This window comes from Elephantulus edwardii, unplaced genomic scaffold (assembly GCF_000299155.1).
Source record: "Elephantulus edwardii isolate Elephantulus edwardi_28Jun2011 unplaced genomic scaffold, EleEdw1.0 scaffold00006, whole genome shotgun sequence".
Taxonomy (NCBI): domain Eukaryota; kingdom Metazoa; phylum Chordata; class Mammalia; order Macroscelidea; family Macroscelididae; genus Elephantulus; species Elephantulus edwardii.
In genome coordinates this window covers 13918742-13934795 of record NW_006399756.1, presented here as the reverse complement: position 1 = coordinate 13934795, position 16054 = coordinate 13918742, and the positions used below count along the sequence as shown (strand labels likewise).

Below are 16054 nucleotides of genomic sequence, written 5' to 3'. Positions count from 1 at the left end.
TCAGAGCGGTAGGTGCTATGTGTGCATCATCAACAGCTAGGATATTAGAAGCCACTGCATTTGGAGGCCTCCCTGACCTTTGCCTCAAGAGCAGAGATGACGCGTTCACTGGACACACTACAACAGCGCTGTCATAGATGAAAATAAAGGGTGCATCACAGGAAACATTTCACTTTTTAATTGCTGACTTGACTCCAAAATGCATTACCAATTCAGGCCTGTGAGGTAAGACCACGTGGTTGTGGTGAGGACAGCCAGGGTGGACTGACCAGTGAAGACTGGTGGGAAACAGCCTTGAAAATAGCCCTCACCAGCCGGGACATGGTCTCTGGAGGGGACCGTGCCAAGGAAAGGGCATTGTGCCTAGAGGAATGGAGGGTCAGCAGAGAGGACCTTCAGGAGGTGGACTGACACAATGGTGACAATCACAGACCTCAGCATTCTGAGACAGGGACAGTGGTGCAGGATGGGACAGGGGGTCACTGTACACATGGTGTCAGCTCAACCTCACCTCACCGCAAAAACAGCAGGTCGGTTTCAAGGGATCCTGACAAGTAACCAACCTACTGAAATAACACGTGTCTTTACTTTCAAGGCTGTTCTGTAACTACATTATGTTCCAATTTCCTGTCATCACGCCAAGGCTGGGTTTAAACAAAAGTGAATGACGTCTGCCTATCTAGAAAGTGGATAATTACCAGGTGCACATATAAATTTCTCAGACTCGTTTGGCTGGTCTAATTGTACTGAGGAACGAGGGTTTTTTTCCGAAAGGTACGTTTATTTGCTAAATGACTGTCAATACAAAAACACACCCGTTAGTTACCCCAGCTAAAGAATGCCAAGACCTGAATAGTCATGCATTAGGCTGCAAAGTTTAAAAGTTAATACAGCAGCTCACAGTATTTGTATTGGTGCTTTAAGTAGATAAATTAAATTGAAATGTGTCTCTTAAGCAGACACTGAACAAGCAAGGTGAGAAATAAATTGAGCTTTACATAGACCTTTACGGAATCTAACAATCTGTCAACACATAGGTCCTTTTCATTGTCAATTCAACACACAGTTTGCAGACCTTGGGGCTGCAATTATTTCATTTCCTTTCTTGGAGATGTAATTTCCACTCACTTTTGGAGAATAAAAGGCAGATAAAAGGAGGAAGGAGTTGCAGTATTTTCTGATTAAGATTATTTGTGTAAAAAAAAATAGAAAGCGGGGGGTGTGGAAATCTATACACACACACTGAAGCATTTCTCCACAATGAACTTGTCTCAGTCAAACTGCTTTTGTGTACAGATATTGGTTCGAATGTAACCAGATTGCTGATGTCAAATTAGGTGTTAAACAAATTTAATGGGGAAGGTGGGGAATGAATATAGATCATCTTTCTGTTAGGACTGTTCAAAGGGAGCTCATGAAAAGAGACATGTGACTGCAGGGTAAAATGTGCTTTTAAACACAATGAAATTAGATAAAACTGTGTATCGGTGAGGGCCATTCATCCCCGGAGAGGAAGGGGAGAAAAAAAAGTTAATAGTAGCGGCAAGAGAAAGGTAAGAGTGGAAGAAAATACCAGTTGGCAAAAATAGATCCAAATTAAATTTCAACTTGGTTTGTCCACGTTTCACCCTTTCAGCTAAGAAAGCAAGAGCTACAGAAAAGAGGGCCTTTTCTCTATTCAGAGGACAGGAAATCAGAGGTTTAATTAACCATGATTACAATATTCAGCTGAGCTGATTTATCTCACCTCTTCCTTTTCTTCAAGCGACAAATTCGCTGACGTCCTGGCAAAAGAACTAAAGCAAAGAAAGCTGTAGACTAATTTCAAAAAGAGCTTGCCATTGTTAGAAAACAAACTGATCCTCTACCAGATCTGAGTGACACGCCGTGAAGGGCAGGATTAACTCTGTGACGCTCCAAGTACCATTCTGAAGATTCAACTCCATCCAGATAACCCTCCACAGGGGTAAGTGCTTTCTCTCCCAAGACGGAGCAAGGGGAAGGCATATTGTGCCTTGAGGACCACAAAATAAAGCTTGTATAAATGTCCCCTTCCAAGTGTGCTGCTCACAGACCATTAAAGACATGAGCTTACATATCTGATCCTGAAAGAACAAGTGTGTTCCGATGAACAGTAAGTAATGCCCAGGCCAATTCTCTGTGCACAAAAACCCAAAACCAAAACAAACAGTCTAACTATCAAAACCAGGTTAGGGGGAAGAAATTCCCTTTACACAAGGTATTTTGCTTTGAATTTAAATGAGACCTCTAGGCTAGGGGCCTGGGATCTTAATCGTTTGCTCATCAATTGAAGAGGACTACAGGAGACTATTTCAATTGCCTAACCAAATCAATCTCTCACTAGCAAGAGGACAGAAGCAAGCCAAAGAAACACGTAAGTAAGTCAATCACAGATTTCTTCTACACACTACTTAATAAAGAGGCATCGTTACTTACAGAAACGTAACCTTGGGACGTGTGCATCCTTCCAATTTACGGGGCCCTTCACCTGGCACAGGTGTTGGGGGGAACCGGCTGTTGAATTCTGCCTCCAGAGTTTTCTTGTTCAAGGCTGTTTTTGTTACACTGGATACAGAACCCAACACTGGCATGGATTTGGACTCTGAGGTGGCTAATATCCCGGTTGGACCTTAAAACCAAACACATACCTCAAGTTTAATAATTCTGTGAAATGCTTATTAGGAAGGGATTGAAAAACAGATTAGCAGAGAAGTCCCTCCAGGTGTGAAAAGGCCAAGATTGTTAAAACTTCAGGAGCATGCTGAAAAATGTCTCTGCTGGGCATTTGTTCGGCTTGGGTGGTACTGGTGGCTTCTGAGGCCACTGGGACCACGCTGAGGAATTGTGGGTAGACCTTTAAGGGACCACAAAACCTGGGCGGAGGTCCTCTCACCTGCCGGAGTCCTTGGTTCAATGGGAACTGTGGGAACTCTTTTCAGCTGATAGAGAGTGACTGTCTGGCAGCATACTTGAAACATGGAGCCTCTCAAGAGTTAATTCTTCCCCAAACTCAGCTCCTCATTTTAAAACAGAAAACAGAGAGAGGTCAAAAGGCTCTCTCAAAAAGCTCAGGAAGCCTTCTTGAGCAATAAACAGCTTTTATGGACATTTTCATTTTAATGTGAATGAGAAGTAAGTGGATTTATTCCCTCTCAAAATGCAGATACAGGATTATAAAAATGAAGTGGCAAAGTATTTGGCTATTTACCTTGTAGATTTTTTCTCCTCTTAGGGACGGGATTAGGACACTAGAATAGAGCCTGTCACTAAAATTACTGGCATATCATTACAGAAAATCTAGACACTGAAGCTAAGTACTCCCAGGACTTCTATTCTCGCCCCATCATCACTTAGAAACAGTCTACCCTGGGCAGTTTTCCTCAAAGCTGGATCTGAGTCTTTCTTGAAACTTCAGCAGGAAACCTTTTTAAAACAAGAGATTTCTGAAACAAGTCACAAACGGGCAGATGAGCTGAGAACATCTGAAAAGGAAGCTGGAAGGTAATCCTGAAAGCTGTCAGTAGTTGGGGGTTGTTTTACCCATAAGGAGCATCACGTTATCTCCTCTAATGCAAAGTGCTAATAGGACTGTCCAAAATGTGAATCCTTGATGGTGAATATGAAACAACAGAACTTTATGGGTGAATGTGCTGATATCCTTGTAACAGTCCAACAACAGGTCAACTCCACAGTGATTCTGATTTGACGACCCCTCCAAAGAGGGGCTGCAGAATCACCCCGCTGCCTGATGGGCTGCCGGATGCCCTTGTGGGAAGACCCAGCCCTCAGAAGGAGCGTATGCCGCTGACATTATTCATTTCCTCTCTACTATCCAGGCAGACAAATGTATGATATCAATGAATTATAGTCTGACTTAAAAAAGCGAAGGTAGCATAGTAGAGTGGACTTAGGGGAAGGGATTGGATAACAATGAAATAATTATTATTTTTTCTTAAAAGATTATTTTGTTGTTCAATTTGTAAAAACATTGGTCACCATCTGACACACAGTGGCAACAAATGCACTTATTACATGCATCAACAGTCAGTGAATCATAATACACGGACAACGTGAATTTCAAGCAGCACTAGAGTAGTTCATGGTGCATTTAACCACAGTTCCAGTGCTTCTTCTTATTTAATTTTTATTTTATTTCATTACTTTTTTTTGTGTGTACCGTCAAATTAGATCTGACTGATACAGGAGGCGATTGTTCCTCCTTCTCCAGCAGAGCATCTGGTGGATTAGAACCATGTACCTCTAGTTCCAGTGCTTCTAATACAGAAATAGCCGATAGGAGAAACAAAAAATTCCAGTTTCTTTTTTTTTTATAAAGTTCCAGTTTCAACTTGAAAAACTTACAAGTAACATGAAATAATGACTGTATGAACAGTTCTCTTTTAATGTTTTGTTGTTTGTTTTTTTTTTACTTTGCAAAAAAGAAAAGCTAATGGGGGGAGGGGTGGGCAGGAAGAAAACGGCAACAATGAAGGAATGGAAATCCAAAGGCTCTGTAAACTTTCATTAAAATAAATTTAAAATTTAGAAAAAAAAAGTCTGACTTTCCTTCTCAACTCTGTTAAGCCCCTGGCTGCATAAAGATAGGAGAATAAGGAGAAAAGGGCAGAAAAATCAAGAAAGACCCTTCTTGAAGATATAAATCTGAAGACAAGCTGAAGATTTGCTTCCAATCAGCTCTATCCTGCCCTGGGGCATTGCTGACTGCTGCACCAGACAGCCTGACCTGCTCGTCTGTGTAAGGAGACAATCCCTTATGGGATACTCAAGCCCTCTGGCTTGCTCAGAAACTGAAGTCACTGAGTTTAGTGGGAAGAAAGAATTAAGAAAAAGAATGTGTAATGTCTAAGGCAATTATTATTATTATTATTATTATTATTCTTGGATCCTGTCTGAGCTACCCATTGATTTCCAAGAGACAGACACCTGCTCCTCTTGGAAATGTCAGTCTGGTTGACTAGAAGGCTCAGTTGGCCAGAAGGCAATGAAACAGGGTTAAGTCCTGAAGAATTCTAAAGAATGTGTTCTTAGATCCTTGGAGGACAAATCACTATCCTGGTATCTGAGTTCTGCAAACCTCAGGCTCCTCCCTTTCCCATCTTTCCTTTCTACATTTGTGACCTCACAGGTAAAGCTTTCCCATAATCCCTGTGTGCACAAGACATGTCTCAGAGACACAAATATACCTGGCGTACAAACCCACCAAACTCCTCTTCTCTGTAATTGGTTTTCCACAGTGCAACTGTGCTGCCACTGCTTCTTGTTTCTCACAGAATCCTCTCTACTGCCCTTTGTCATTCTACCACCTTTGTACAAAGATTCTCATGGTTCAACTTTTTTTTTAAGTTTGATGCTAAGAAATGTATCACCTAAAATAACTGTATTCTTTTAGGTAGGTAATACTTATTTTTGCCTTGGCTACTAACAAGTTCAAAAGAAAATTTATGCTCTATTACGAATCACTGTCTTAGTATGTGGCCCCCTCCCCTGTTCGGGAATTGTTATTTCTCATCTCATATTTCATTGGTTCTTTGATTTTCATCTCGCTCAACACGTGTATACTCTTAGAAGATAATAACTAAAATGAAAGGCTCTCACTATGTCTATAAATGTATCCTGACTTTTGACCACTCTTTGAAATGTTGAAATTTCCACAAGACAAGCTTTTCCCATTAAAACCGTAAAACTTAGTGCATCTTTCTGAACAAGTTCATGAGTAAGAATGCTTCTGGAGGAGGGAAAAAGAGTCAGCGGGAAAATACAAATGCAGGGGATAATGCGCAAAAATGGCATCCATAAAGTCCCAGACAGCAGTGGTGCCTGCGTGGGTGGGCATGTGCTTGAGTAAAATGAGATGAAAGGGTAATTCAAGTGCAGAGTCAATTACAAAGAGAACGGTTCATTATGGAGGGTGAGTAAAAGCTTCCACAACAATCTTTTAAAAAAAAAAATCTCTGGCATTTTATGTTGTTGTTGTAAACTGTTGAGTCTGAACCGACCCATAACTGATCCTCCAGCGGGTTTTCAGATGCAGTAAATCACACAAGGAGAAGATTGCCCATCTTTTTCCCATGGAGCAGCTGAAGGATTCAAACCACGGACCTCCATGTTGGTAGCACAATTCCTTACCGGTAAGCTACCAGATACGGCACTCCTTAACTGTCCTGAGAGCCAGCTACTTTTCTAAAGGGCAAAGAATCCTTGTAGGATTTTAACAAGATAACTTCTAGACCAAACTAAATACAAAAATCTCCAAATTATGTGAAGAAAACAGAGGCTGCACCTTTTAAAGATAAAAGTTTGGCTGATTTAAAGATGGTGACTGAACTGTTTAAGGCATTCCTTTACTTGATATTGAGACCATGAGTCTCAGAGGCCCAGATCCTTAATAGTAGTTCACATGACTCAACATTTTGCAGATTTCAACTCTTTGGCGAACAGAGTTAACTCAATAATGAAGAGAAGAGTTTATGTAAAGTGGGTCTAAAAGGTGCCTCCCTGAAGTTACGGCTACTAATTTTAATTTTTCAACAGTTTGTTCAAAAAATCAGCCTCCTGCCTGGCCAGAAACAGTGATTTCTGCCATTTTCCATGACAAAGTTGATAAAAATAAAACTGAAGTCCTACAAAGTTAGGTCCAGAGGAGATTCTAGTAGTTTAAAATCTGTCTAAGGAGGTCAGGGGGTACAGAGTGCTTACACACTCTGCTGAGAAAGATGGGCAGTCTTCTCCCGAAAATATTTATAGCCTCAGGAACTCCACCTAAGATCACGAGGAGTAGGAATTCGCTTGACAACAGTGGGTTGATACATGTATACTGTGACATAAATGTAATCCGGGAGCCCAAGACTTGCTCAGATGGGACATTACTGTTTGTGGCTGGGCTGGAACGTCCCCTTCACTTGGTTCATGGGCATAGACAAGAAGCTAGAGGGATTTGAAGAGTCAGGTCAACTTCCCTACATCTGTAACTGATGTGTAAGTACTCCTAGCACCACTACTCACTCATGACCCTTCACTGTGTATTTGCTTTGTGCCAGGCACAGCACCGAAGACTTTTTACACATTGGCTCATTTAATCCATACGATAATCCTATGAGGCAGATGTATTTTATTATCTTCAATGCATAGATAAAGAAACTGAGTCACAGAGAGGTTGAGTCATTGGCTGAAGGGAAGCAGCTGATAGATGGCAGAGCCAGGACCCGCATGGGGTACCAGAGCCTGTACTCTATGCTGATATTTTGCCAAAGCCATGACGGATGTCTGGACACAGGGGCATCTTGTCAGAACCTAGACAGATCAGATCTAGGAAAGTCTAATCACCTACAAGTAAATAAATCAGCAGACATAAACAAAACCAAACAAGAACAATTAACAGTTCTTTGAAGCTGGTCCTAAGGACCTTGGTCCACCCATACTTCTCATTCACATTAAAAAAAAAAGTACTTTAGTAATAAAAAAAAAAAGTGTGTGCTTTAAAAAGGGACTTAAAAACTTAAGAGGATTCAGAGAAGAAGAGGAGGAGGAAGGTGGTGGGAGAATTCAAACCGGCTTACTACTGCTATCTGCTTCTGCCGTCACTTTTCTGCGACGCAAAATCCTTTCTAACTCAGTTTCACTGTTCTCAGTGGCAAGGGATTTTAAGCTTCTTGTACTAGTGGATTTGTTAAGTGTCCCCTAAAGCAAAAACAAAACAAAACAACAAAAAGGTTAATAATCTTAACACAATACAGGAAATAATATTAAAAAAATAATTAAACCAACAAAATACCACCAGATTTTGAAAGGAATTAAGGAATAAAACAAATATGATGCATGTAGTAATGTGCGAATCTTTGATGACACTTAAGTGTTCAATTATTTACACAGAAGCTACTGATGACATAAACTCGAGCTTTCACATCCAAGAACAGCGCAAGAATACCTCTTGATGAGCTAAGACCAGAAAATTCAGGGGTGAGAAAGTACTTGTACTCGGTGATGAAGACTCTGATGTGTGGTGATTCCATGGAGAAGACGTATTTCGACTCACCTTGGAAGGACATCTTCATTCAGCTGCCATTCACTACTGAACCCGAATCCTTGGGGCACTGAAAAATGCGGGGCTCATTCTGGAGACACACCTCTGGTGACAATAGTGACCTGACTGCCAAGGATACACATATTGCTCCCAAGAAATGGTGCACTGAGCACACACGGACCTCAGCGTAAAAGAGGAAAACCTACAGTCATACACAGCAAGGAAGAGTGACACCAAACATTCCTCCTCCCTCACGTGACTAAGGAGCCCCAGTGGCACCATGGGTGTGTTTGCGGCTGCTAATGGAAAGGTCCCAAGTTCAAAGCCAGTTCTCTATAGGAGAAGGACGCAGCAGTCTGCTTCTGAAAAGATCAAAATCTCAGAAACCCAACATGGTAGTTTTTCTCTGGTGGTGGAGTGGGTCAAGTTGTGGCTGTTAAACAAAAGGTTGGTGGTTTGAACCTATCAGGTGCTCTAAGAGAAGAAGGTGACACAATTGAGTTCTCTAGAGATTTACAGCCTTGTAATCCCCAGGGGCAGTTCGGTTTGGTCCTGCAGGTCACTGTGAGGCAGAACAGACTGATGGCAGGGGACTGTTCTGTCACAGATGGCTATGAGTTCAGACTGACTCCAGTAATGGGCTTGTGGGTTGGGTTGGGTTTTATATAAGCAGAGGAGTCAGTGACTGCATCCAGGAAACTGAAGATAATGATGTATGCAAGAGATGCCCCCTGACCACTCCTGCTTAAACAGACACCTGCTTTCAAGAAGGCAGACAAAGACCCTTGCGATGGCCCATTGACCTGATGCACTGTGAAGTCTGTTACAAAGGGGGCACTCTGGTTTTCCAACTCCAAATATCAGCGGAGTATGTGTACAGAAACACCGAGGGAAGGACTTCTCCGGTCAGACATAAGGGTTAGCACACTCAATCATAAGTGGTTCATTCGCTGTTCCTAAGAAATCAAGGCCTCCTATTTCTTTAGAATGGTCCCCCTTAACAGCATCCCAGGTTTAAACATAAAGGGGAGCGAAAAAAACTCACAAAAAAACTAGGAGAACTACAGTCTTGTGGTCATAGCAAGTCAGAAGTCACTGTAATTTGGCAGTCTCCGTGCCAAGTCGGAAGGCAGCCTTTGTCCACGGCTAACGACCAGGCCAGCCTTTGTGATTTCTAATGTTACCAAGGCTTGACCTTAATCCTGCTCCCTTCCTCTTGTCACCCTCCTGATGGATTAGAATTCTACTGCCTACACATGGTAACCCGTGTTTCCTCTTTACCCCGTGGAACAAGGAGCTGCTCAGAGAATAGGCTGTAACAAATCTCAAATCCTGTAGGTAATTATGCCATTTGATTTAGAAAGGTTATTCGTTTTCTTCCCATCCCCTCCCCGGAATACTGAATGAATATAGCATGGACGGCCAGAAGAACAAAGGAATCTGTCTCGGAAAAAGTACAATCGGAATGTCCCTTAGAAGCAAATGCAGTGAGACTCCATCTCTGTATTTTGGACGTATTACTTGCGGGAGGGGGTGTGTGAGTCCCTGGGAAGAGATGTCATGCTCGGTAACGCGGACGCTCACTCGACAGAGGAAGGCCTTCTGGAGGATGGATGTTCACACAGTCGCTGCAAGGTGAGCTCAAACAGCAACGAGGACGGGGCCGGATCGAAGAGCCCTTTGCTCGGCTGGACACGGGGTCTCTGTGGGTCAGAACCACCTCTGCGGCCCCCAACAACAACAACCACTACCACTGTGAGAAATTACAGAAGAGGGGCCTGCAGTCAGGGGAGACACTGCTCCCAAGGTTAGAAGGTTACCCTGTTATTGCTGTTAGGAGTCTCACCAAAACCGAGGTCTGAAATATTTCGGCACGTCTCTTTTTTTCGCTCAAGGATATGGAGTGGGTCTCCCCTTGCCCCCAAAAAACTTTTTTCTTTTTGTTTACTAAAAACTGCAAAAAAAAAAAATATTAAAAAGAAAGCCACATCCTATTTAACACTGTAATCGCTTATTTTGTAACTTAAAAACAAAATGACTTGGTTTACTGCTCTAAAGGTAAATACAGATCTCTATCTACTCATGGAATAGGCAAAGAGTAAGGAACGACTGGAAGTGGCAAGGTAAAGAAAACAAACTAAAGCTACCTCGGTCACATCTGAAAAACACACAACAACCAGTGCCAAAACATGCATCGTTATCATTTTTTTAAAATGTACCACCCATAACATTTGTAACAGATACTTGGAAATTTCATGGCCATTAGAATAATTCACAGGAGTAGTAACTGCTTAGGAAAGTAGTAATGCTTGATTTTCCAAACAGCTGGAGTATAATGCAAAGAAATATGTGTGTGTGTGTGTGTGTGTGTGTGTGTGTGTACACACACATACACACATAAATACTCATTTACCTTTCAATGAAACCTTTTGCTGATGACTTGATCATTCTTAACATTATCTAGTTTTCAAGGGGATAACAGAATTATTTCCCAAAACTTTTGACTGTGGTGAGCTAACCTCTTAACACGCGCAAGGTTGGAAAAAATCCTTCAACCATGTTCAAATTCCTGAATCTCAAAAGTCTGCCGTCAAGCAGTCACTGGTGTGGGTGACTCAGTTCCTATTTGAGCAAACTTCCTTTTTTTAATTTTTTTATTATTGCTTTTGTGTGTGTGTACTGTCAAATCAGATCTGACCGGTATAGGAGGAGACTGTCCCTCCTTCTCCAGCAGAGCATCTGGTGGATTAGAACTGCCCACCTCTGGGATTGCAGTGCAACTCGTCAAATTACATGTTCTTAATAATAACTAATCTAATTGCCAAGTGGAAAACTTGTCAATAATTTCTGGATTCTTGAAAAGGAGCCCTGGTGGTGTAGTGTGTTATGCGTTGGGCTGCTCCCTGGAAAATCAGCCATTTGAATCTACCAGCTACTCTGAGAGAGAAAGACAAGAAATTCTGTTCTTGTGAGATTTACAGCTTTGCAGACCTGATAGAGGGTCTCTCTGAGTCAAACTCAACACAACAGCAGTAGGCTTTTGGTTTTGGCTTAAAAACAAAAGTCATTTAACAACAATAACAACTCACTGCTGTCAAGTTGGAACCAACTCATAGCTGACCCTCCGGGGTGTTTTCAGAGGCTGTAAATCACATAGGAGGAGCATGCCATCTTTCTTGCATAAAGCAGCTGGTGGATTTGAACTGTGTGCCTTTGAGTTACCCACTAGGTCACCGAGCTCCCTGAAGCCATCTAAAGGAGACTAATTTTTTATTTTTTAAAAGCTGCTTTTGGCAACAATTATGAGTGGTGGTTGGTCAACGTGCTTAAACATAAATGACCTCACGCAATTTTACATGTAGAGAAATGTTAATTGGCAAATATATATGTATACATACACACAAACACTGAGAGAACAATACAAAAATTCCTTTTGTGTCTTTGACTTAGAGTCAATTAAATCTGTAAGGAGAATTTTAGATTCATTTGCACTGACTGGTTCCTCATAAGTCATCATTTCCTCCTAAGAGAGGATTTTGCATGACCAAAGTGGTTTCCTAGACCTCGAACCCCTGTGTGGAGGTCAGTACCAAGATTTTATTTACAAAAGGGTGGCACTGTGATACCCTCAGTTAGAGCTCCGGCAAGAGGCACCCACAAAGCCCCCACCTGTTCGGCAGGCTGACAATTAAGCGAGCACAGGTGTGGAGGAATGAGATGAGTCAAGAGAGATTTGCACATTCTTTTGCAAACTGTACAACTCTAAACAGAGTGAGGTTTTGGATCGCTGCCTAAACCAGAGAGCTGTTTTCTGTTCATGAGCTAACTAACTCCCAGAATGTCGAATCTTCAAGCTGGGGATGCACTTTACAAAACTCAGGTCACATTCTACATCAGCTAACATTCCCCAGTGATCTCTCTCTGTTTGACACTAGAACAGGAAACAGTGTCACTTGGTTCAACATATAGAAAGGCCCTTTCCACCCCTCAGTGCACAGCCTGTATGCTTTCTAGCCTCTTTCTCTCACATTCCACCAGAGCGAGGCTGGTGTTGGATCCTTTACTGGAGATGAACTCTGACAATTCAAATAGTGTGAACTGTAGCAAGAAACACCAACAATGGCCCCTGTGCTTGGCAGGCTAACCTAAGGGGTTCCCTTCTGTCTTAGAAGAATTTATAAAATGCTCTTGGCTCTAGGAGACAGTCAGTTACTAGTGTTCTCTCAAGGCAAACACCTTCAGGTAATGAAAAGTGGGAGCGAAGGTCATGATCTTGAATTTTCTTTATAATTAATGCAAAGAGCAAATATTAACAGAAAAAGGCATTGGTGCCAGATAAGGCAGAACAATCTCTTGACAAGGAGGATGGGGCAGTAATTTTTAAAAAATTTGCCAATTCATTATCTCATAAACATCTATGTCACAGATTTCTCTCTCTCTGATGTAAAACAAAATTATTGTGTATGTGGGCTTTAAAAATCAAGCAGGTAACATGGTGGAGTGGACCTGGGGGAGGGTTTGTAAAATAATGAAAGAATCTTTTCTTTTACTTTTCCAAGAGGGTAATGTCTGGTGGGGGGGAGCCTTGGGAGGGGACCAATCTACAACAATGAATGAATGGAAATCCAAAGCCTCTGTAAATTTTCACTGAAATTAATAACAAATTTAAATTAAAAAAAAAGAATTAAGTTAGAGTAAGGATGGCAATGGAACCACCTTACCTCTGTAACTTGATTTGTGCCACTATTAGAACCTCTACTCAGAATATTATTGCTTTTCCATTTTTGACTCATGCACTTTTAACTTGTCAGTTAAATTTGTATCTTCTAGGCTGCCACACTTCCATGATACATCTTCAAGGATATGAACATGTACGGCTAAGCACAATTGATAACAGTGCATCTAAATTCCAAAATCAATCTCCATAATAGTCTATGTGTTTCCTACTGCCAAGGGGGCCCTTTAGAGTAGTGAGAGAAGACATTCACCCTGAAACCCACAGTGTCCCTTTTCAGCAGGAAGTAGCTAAGAGAATACGCCATCCCCTTTTCCTTATGAATCAGGGTGAAGTCTCTCTCAGGGAGGAGTGATAGGGAATGGCAAGGGACACACTGACAAAGGAGATTAATCAGAACTGGCTTTGACAAGCACTGTGGCAATTGGACAATTAAAACAGACGTGGGGGGGGAAAGAAGAACGAACTGGGGAGGAGGGTGGAGAAAACAGTGCAACAATGAATGAATGAAAACCCAAAATCTCTGTGAATGTTCATTAAAACTAATAAAATTTAATTAGAAAAAACCAAAAAAACCCTGAATTTACTGTGTATTATGGAAAAAAAAATCAAGCAGGTAATTCAGTAAACTGGCTACCCTCCAGCACTATATGATGGGAATGGGATATCCTGAGAATCAACTATTGCCATATGGCTCTTATATGGACTTCTACTTTTTTCTAACAAAGTGAAATGTGAAAAAGTTCAATCTCTGCTCCACTTTCCTTTCACGGACACTCGAGAACTTTATTCCAGATTATTCAGTGTCCCTGGGGCATCTTCACGAACATGAATTACCTTTAGAGACATAACTGTCATATGGAGGCAGAGAAGGCGCTAACGATAGGAAGTTCTTGATACAAATGCTGGATAGGAAAATCTTCTGATGAAGGAAACCATCAGACAATAACCACGGGGCTCACTCAATGGCCTTCCTACTTCATCGTGGTGGGAGACCACCGCTGTTAGCGTTACACCTCTCTTCAGTGTTAATCCCACTCACCTACAACTAAAGCAAACTAATTAAGCCATTCTGAGCCAAGTCTACTGTTTAAAGACACGCTCGATGAAAATAATTCTGTTTACTGCCATTGTGCGGATGTCTACACGCAATGCATAATTAGCGCAATTAACAGCACATGGGGTGTACGGAGATCTCCACCTCCGCCCCTGTGTTTGTTGACTTACTGTAGATAATAAGTAGCATTGGGACCATCACAGGACTGAGAACACAGATCTTAGGATCTGAACCATCTCCTAAGTGAGGTTTTCTCTGAATGCAAGAACTCGAGATGGCAGTGGCCAACAGACCACTGGGGAAAACTTGCACACTGACAAATAAGAAAGTAGGGATGGACAGTAACCATGTTCTCCAGGGATGGGAATTACCCTTAGGAAATGAACCTGGAAGTCTTAAGAGCAGGACACCTGTTTTATTCTATAATTTACTCTCACAGATTCTGTGTTTTAATTGTGTGAAAAAGTCCTATAACTTTGAGACCTAACATAATTAGTAGAAGCTCAGATTTATATTTAGGTGCTAAGAATCCCATTTTCATGCCCCAGAATAAAGTATTTTCTATCTCAGAAATCTATTTCTGGTCTGAATGAATATATACTGATCTTCACATGTTGTCAGCACACTTTGTCTTCAAGCTGGAAACCCCAGGACTGGAAGAAACGAGAAGTGATTTTGGAGACCATGTAAACCACTGTCCGCAGCTGGTCACGGTGAGGTTGTTCAGAGTGGGAAGAGCAAAGGGTTATTTGATCTAATATGAACACTTGGGATGGAGGACTTCTTAGGAAAACTGTCCCCAGACATGAGGCTTACAGTAAATTGAAGGAAAACATATCCAAAACGATGCTTTAGAGAGACATCACCAAACATTTCCTCTCATTTCCCTGTTAACAAAACAAGCAGGCGTGTTCTTACCAGTATTCCTTTTAGTTCATTCACTGCACTTTCAGAGCCTTTGGAGGATTCTGGCTACAATTTTAAAAAGAAAAAGACAATTACTCAGTAGTTCAATTGTAAAATGTTAAACAAAAACGGCCACATGGCTGAGTGTTGGCAGTCTATGCTGGTGACACAGAGGCCCGTCTAGTTCTCTAAATGAGGTCTACAGCTTAGGTTAGGGAAGACACAAGCCATGTTAGTGCTCCCAGGTGGCAGTGACACAGAAAGTTAGGAAGTAGGGTCTGAAGCAAGAGGGCTCAAGCTATTGACATCTAAATAATATTCTGTTATGTGGGGGTTATTGTCATAGATAGGGCAGATTTGGTATACCTGAGATTTCAAGCCAAATTAGTTACCACTTTTTAAAACCGAACTTTCCTCCACCTGCAGTGCTGGGCTCAGGCCTGTGACTGGGAATAAAGGCGGCAAAGCGAGCAGTAGTGAGCGGTAAGCAGGAAACCTCTCCCAGCTCCGACCGTCAGGCGAAGGCCAGCGGACACAGGGCGGCTTCAGGGATCCCACAACAGGGAGAGGGCAGAGCCAGAACCAGCCAGGACCCTTGCTTACAGGACAATGTTAGCACCCTGCTTGCTGTCTGAGCAATAAAAGGCCTCAGCAGGGGTGGCGTCCAGTCACTCCATCTTACTTGTGAGGACGGGCAGGCCTTGAGGAAGGCAGGGTTGAGGCAGGCGCCCGGCCCCAGAACAAAGTAACTGGAAATGAAATTTTGGGTAGTATTTCCTGCCTCACCTACAATCTCAATGGATCCCTCAACTAATGTAGGGGAATCTAGTCTGAGGCCTTCACAAAAAAGATCAAGAATGACCTAAGGACATCCTGGTGGTGCTGGGTTGAACACATCCCTGCTATCCGAAAGGACACTAGTTCAAACCTCCCAACTACACTACAGGAAGAAGATGTTGCCAACCGCTTCCATAAAAACTCCAGACTTGCAGAAGTTCTTCACCCTATAAAGTCCGTGTGAGAATCAACTCAATGGCGTTGGCTCCTGGTTTTCATTTTTAGGATGATCTCTGACTTCTCCACTAACATGTCTTCTGACAAAGGACAGAAGTTAAGGGAAACCCTAGGGAGCTCTGGTGGCCTAGTGGCGAGAAGTTGCGCTGCAATACCGAAGGCCCTTGGTTTGAATCCACCTGATGCTCTGTTGGAGAAGGAGAGGCAATCTCCTCCAGTACCAGTTGGATTTGATTTGACAGTATACGCACACAAAAATAATAATAAAATTTAAAAAAAA

General features: G+C 42.1%; 1 protein-coding gene across 1 annotated transcript in view; it reads right to left on the bottom strand.

Moving 5' to 3' along the window:
• The window catches only part of KIAA1598 (KIAA1598 ortholog), a 121396-nt gene that overhangs the window by 15654 nt on the left and 89688 nt on the right, over positions 1-16054 (bottom strand). Inside the window, exons 14-16 of the mRNA XM_006879908.1 lie at positions 14773-14826; positions 7599-7719; positions 2458-2650 (exon numbers count right to left, since the gene is read on the bottom strand). Of these exons, the coding sequence (XP_006879970.1) occupies positions 2458-2650; positions 7599-7719; positions 14773-14826 (368 nt within the window). The remainder of the gene's footprint in view (positions 1-2457; positions 2651-7598; positions 7720-14772; positions 14827-16054) is intronic.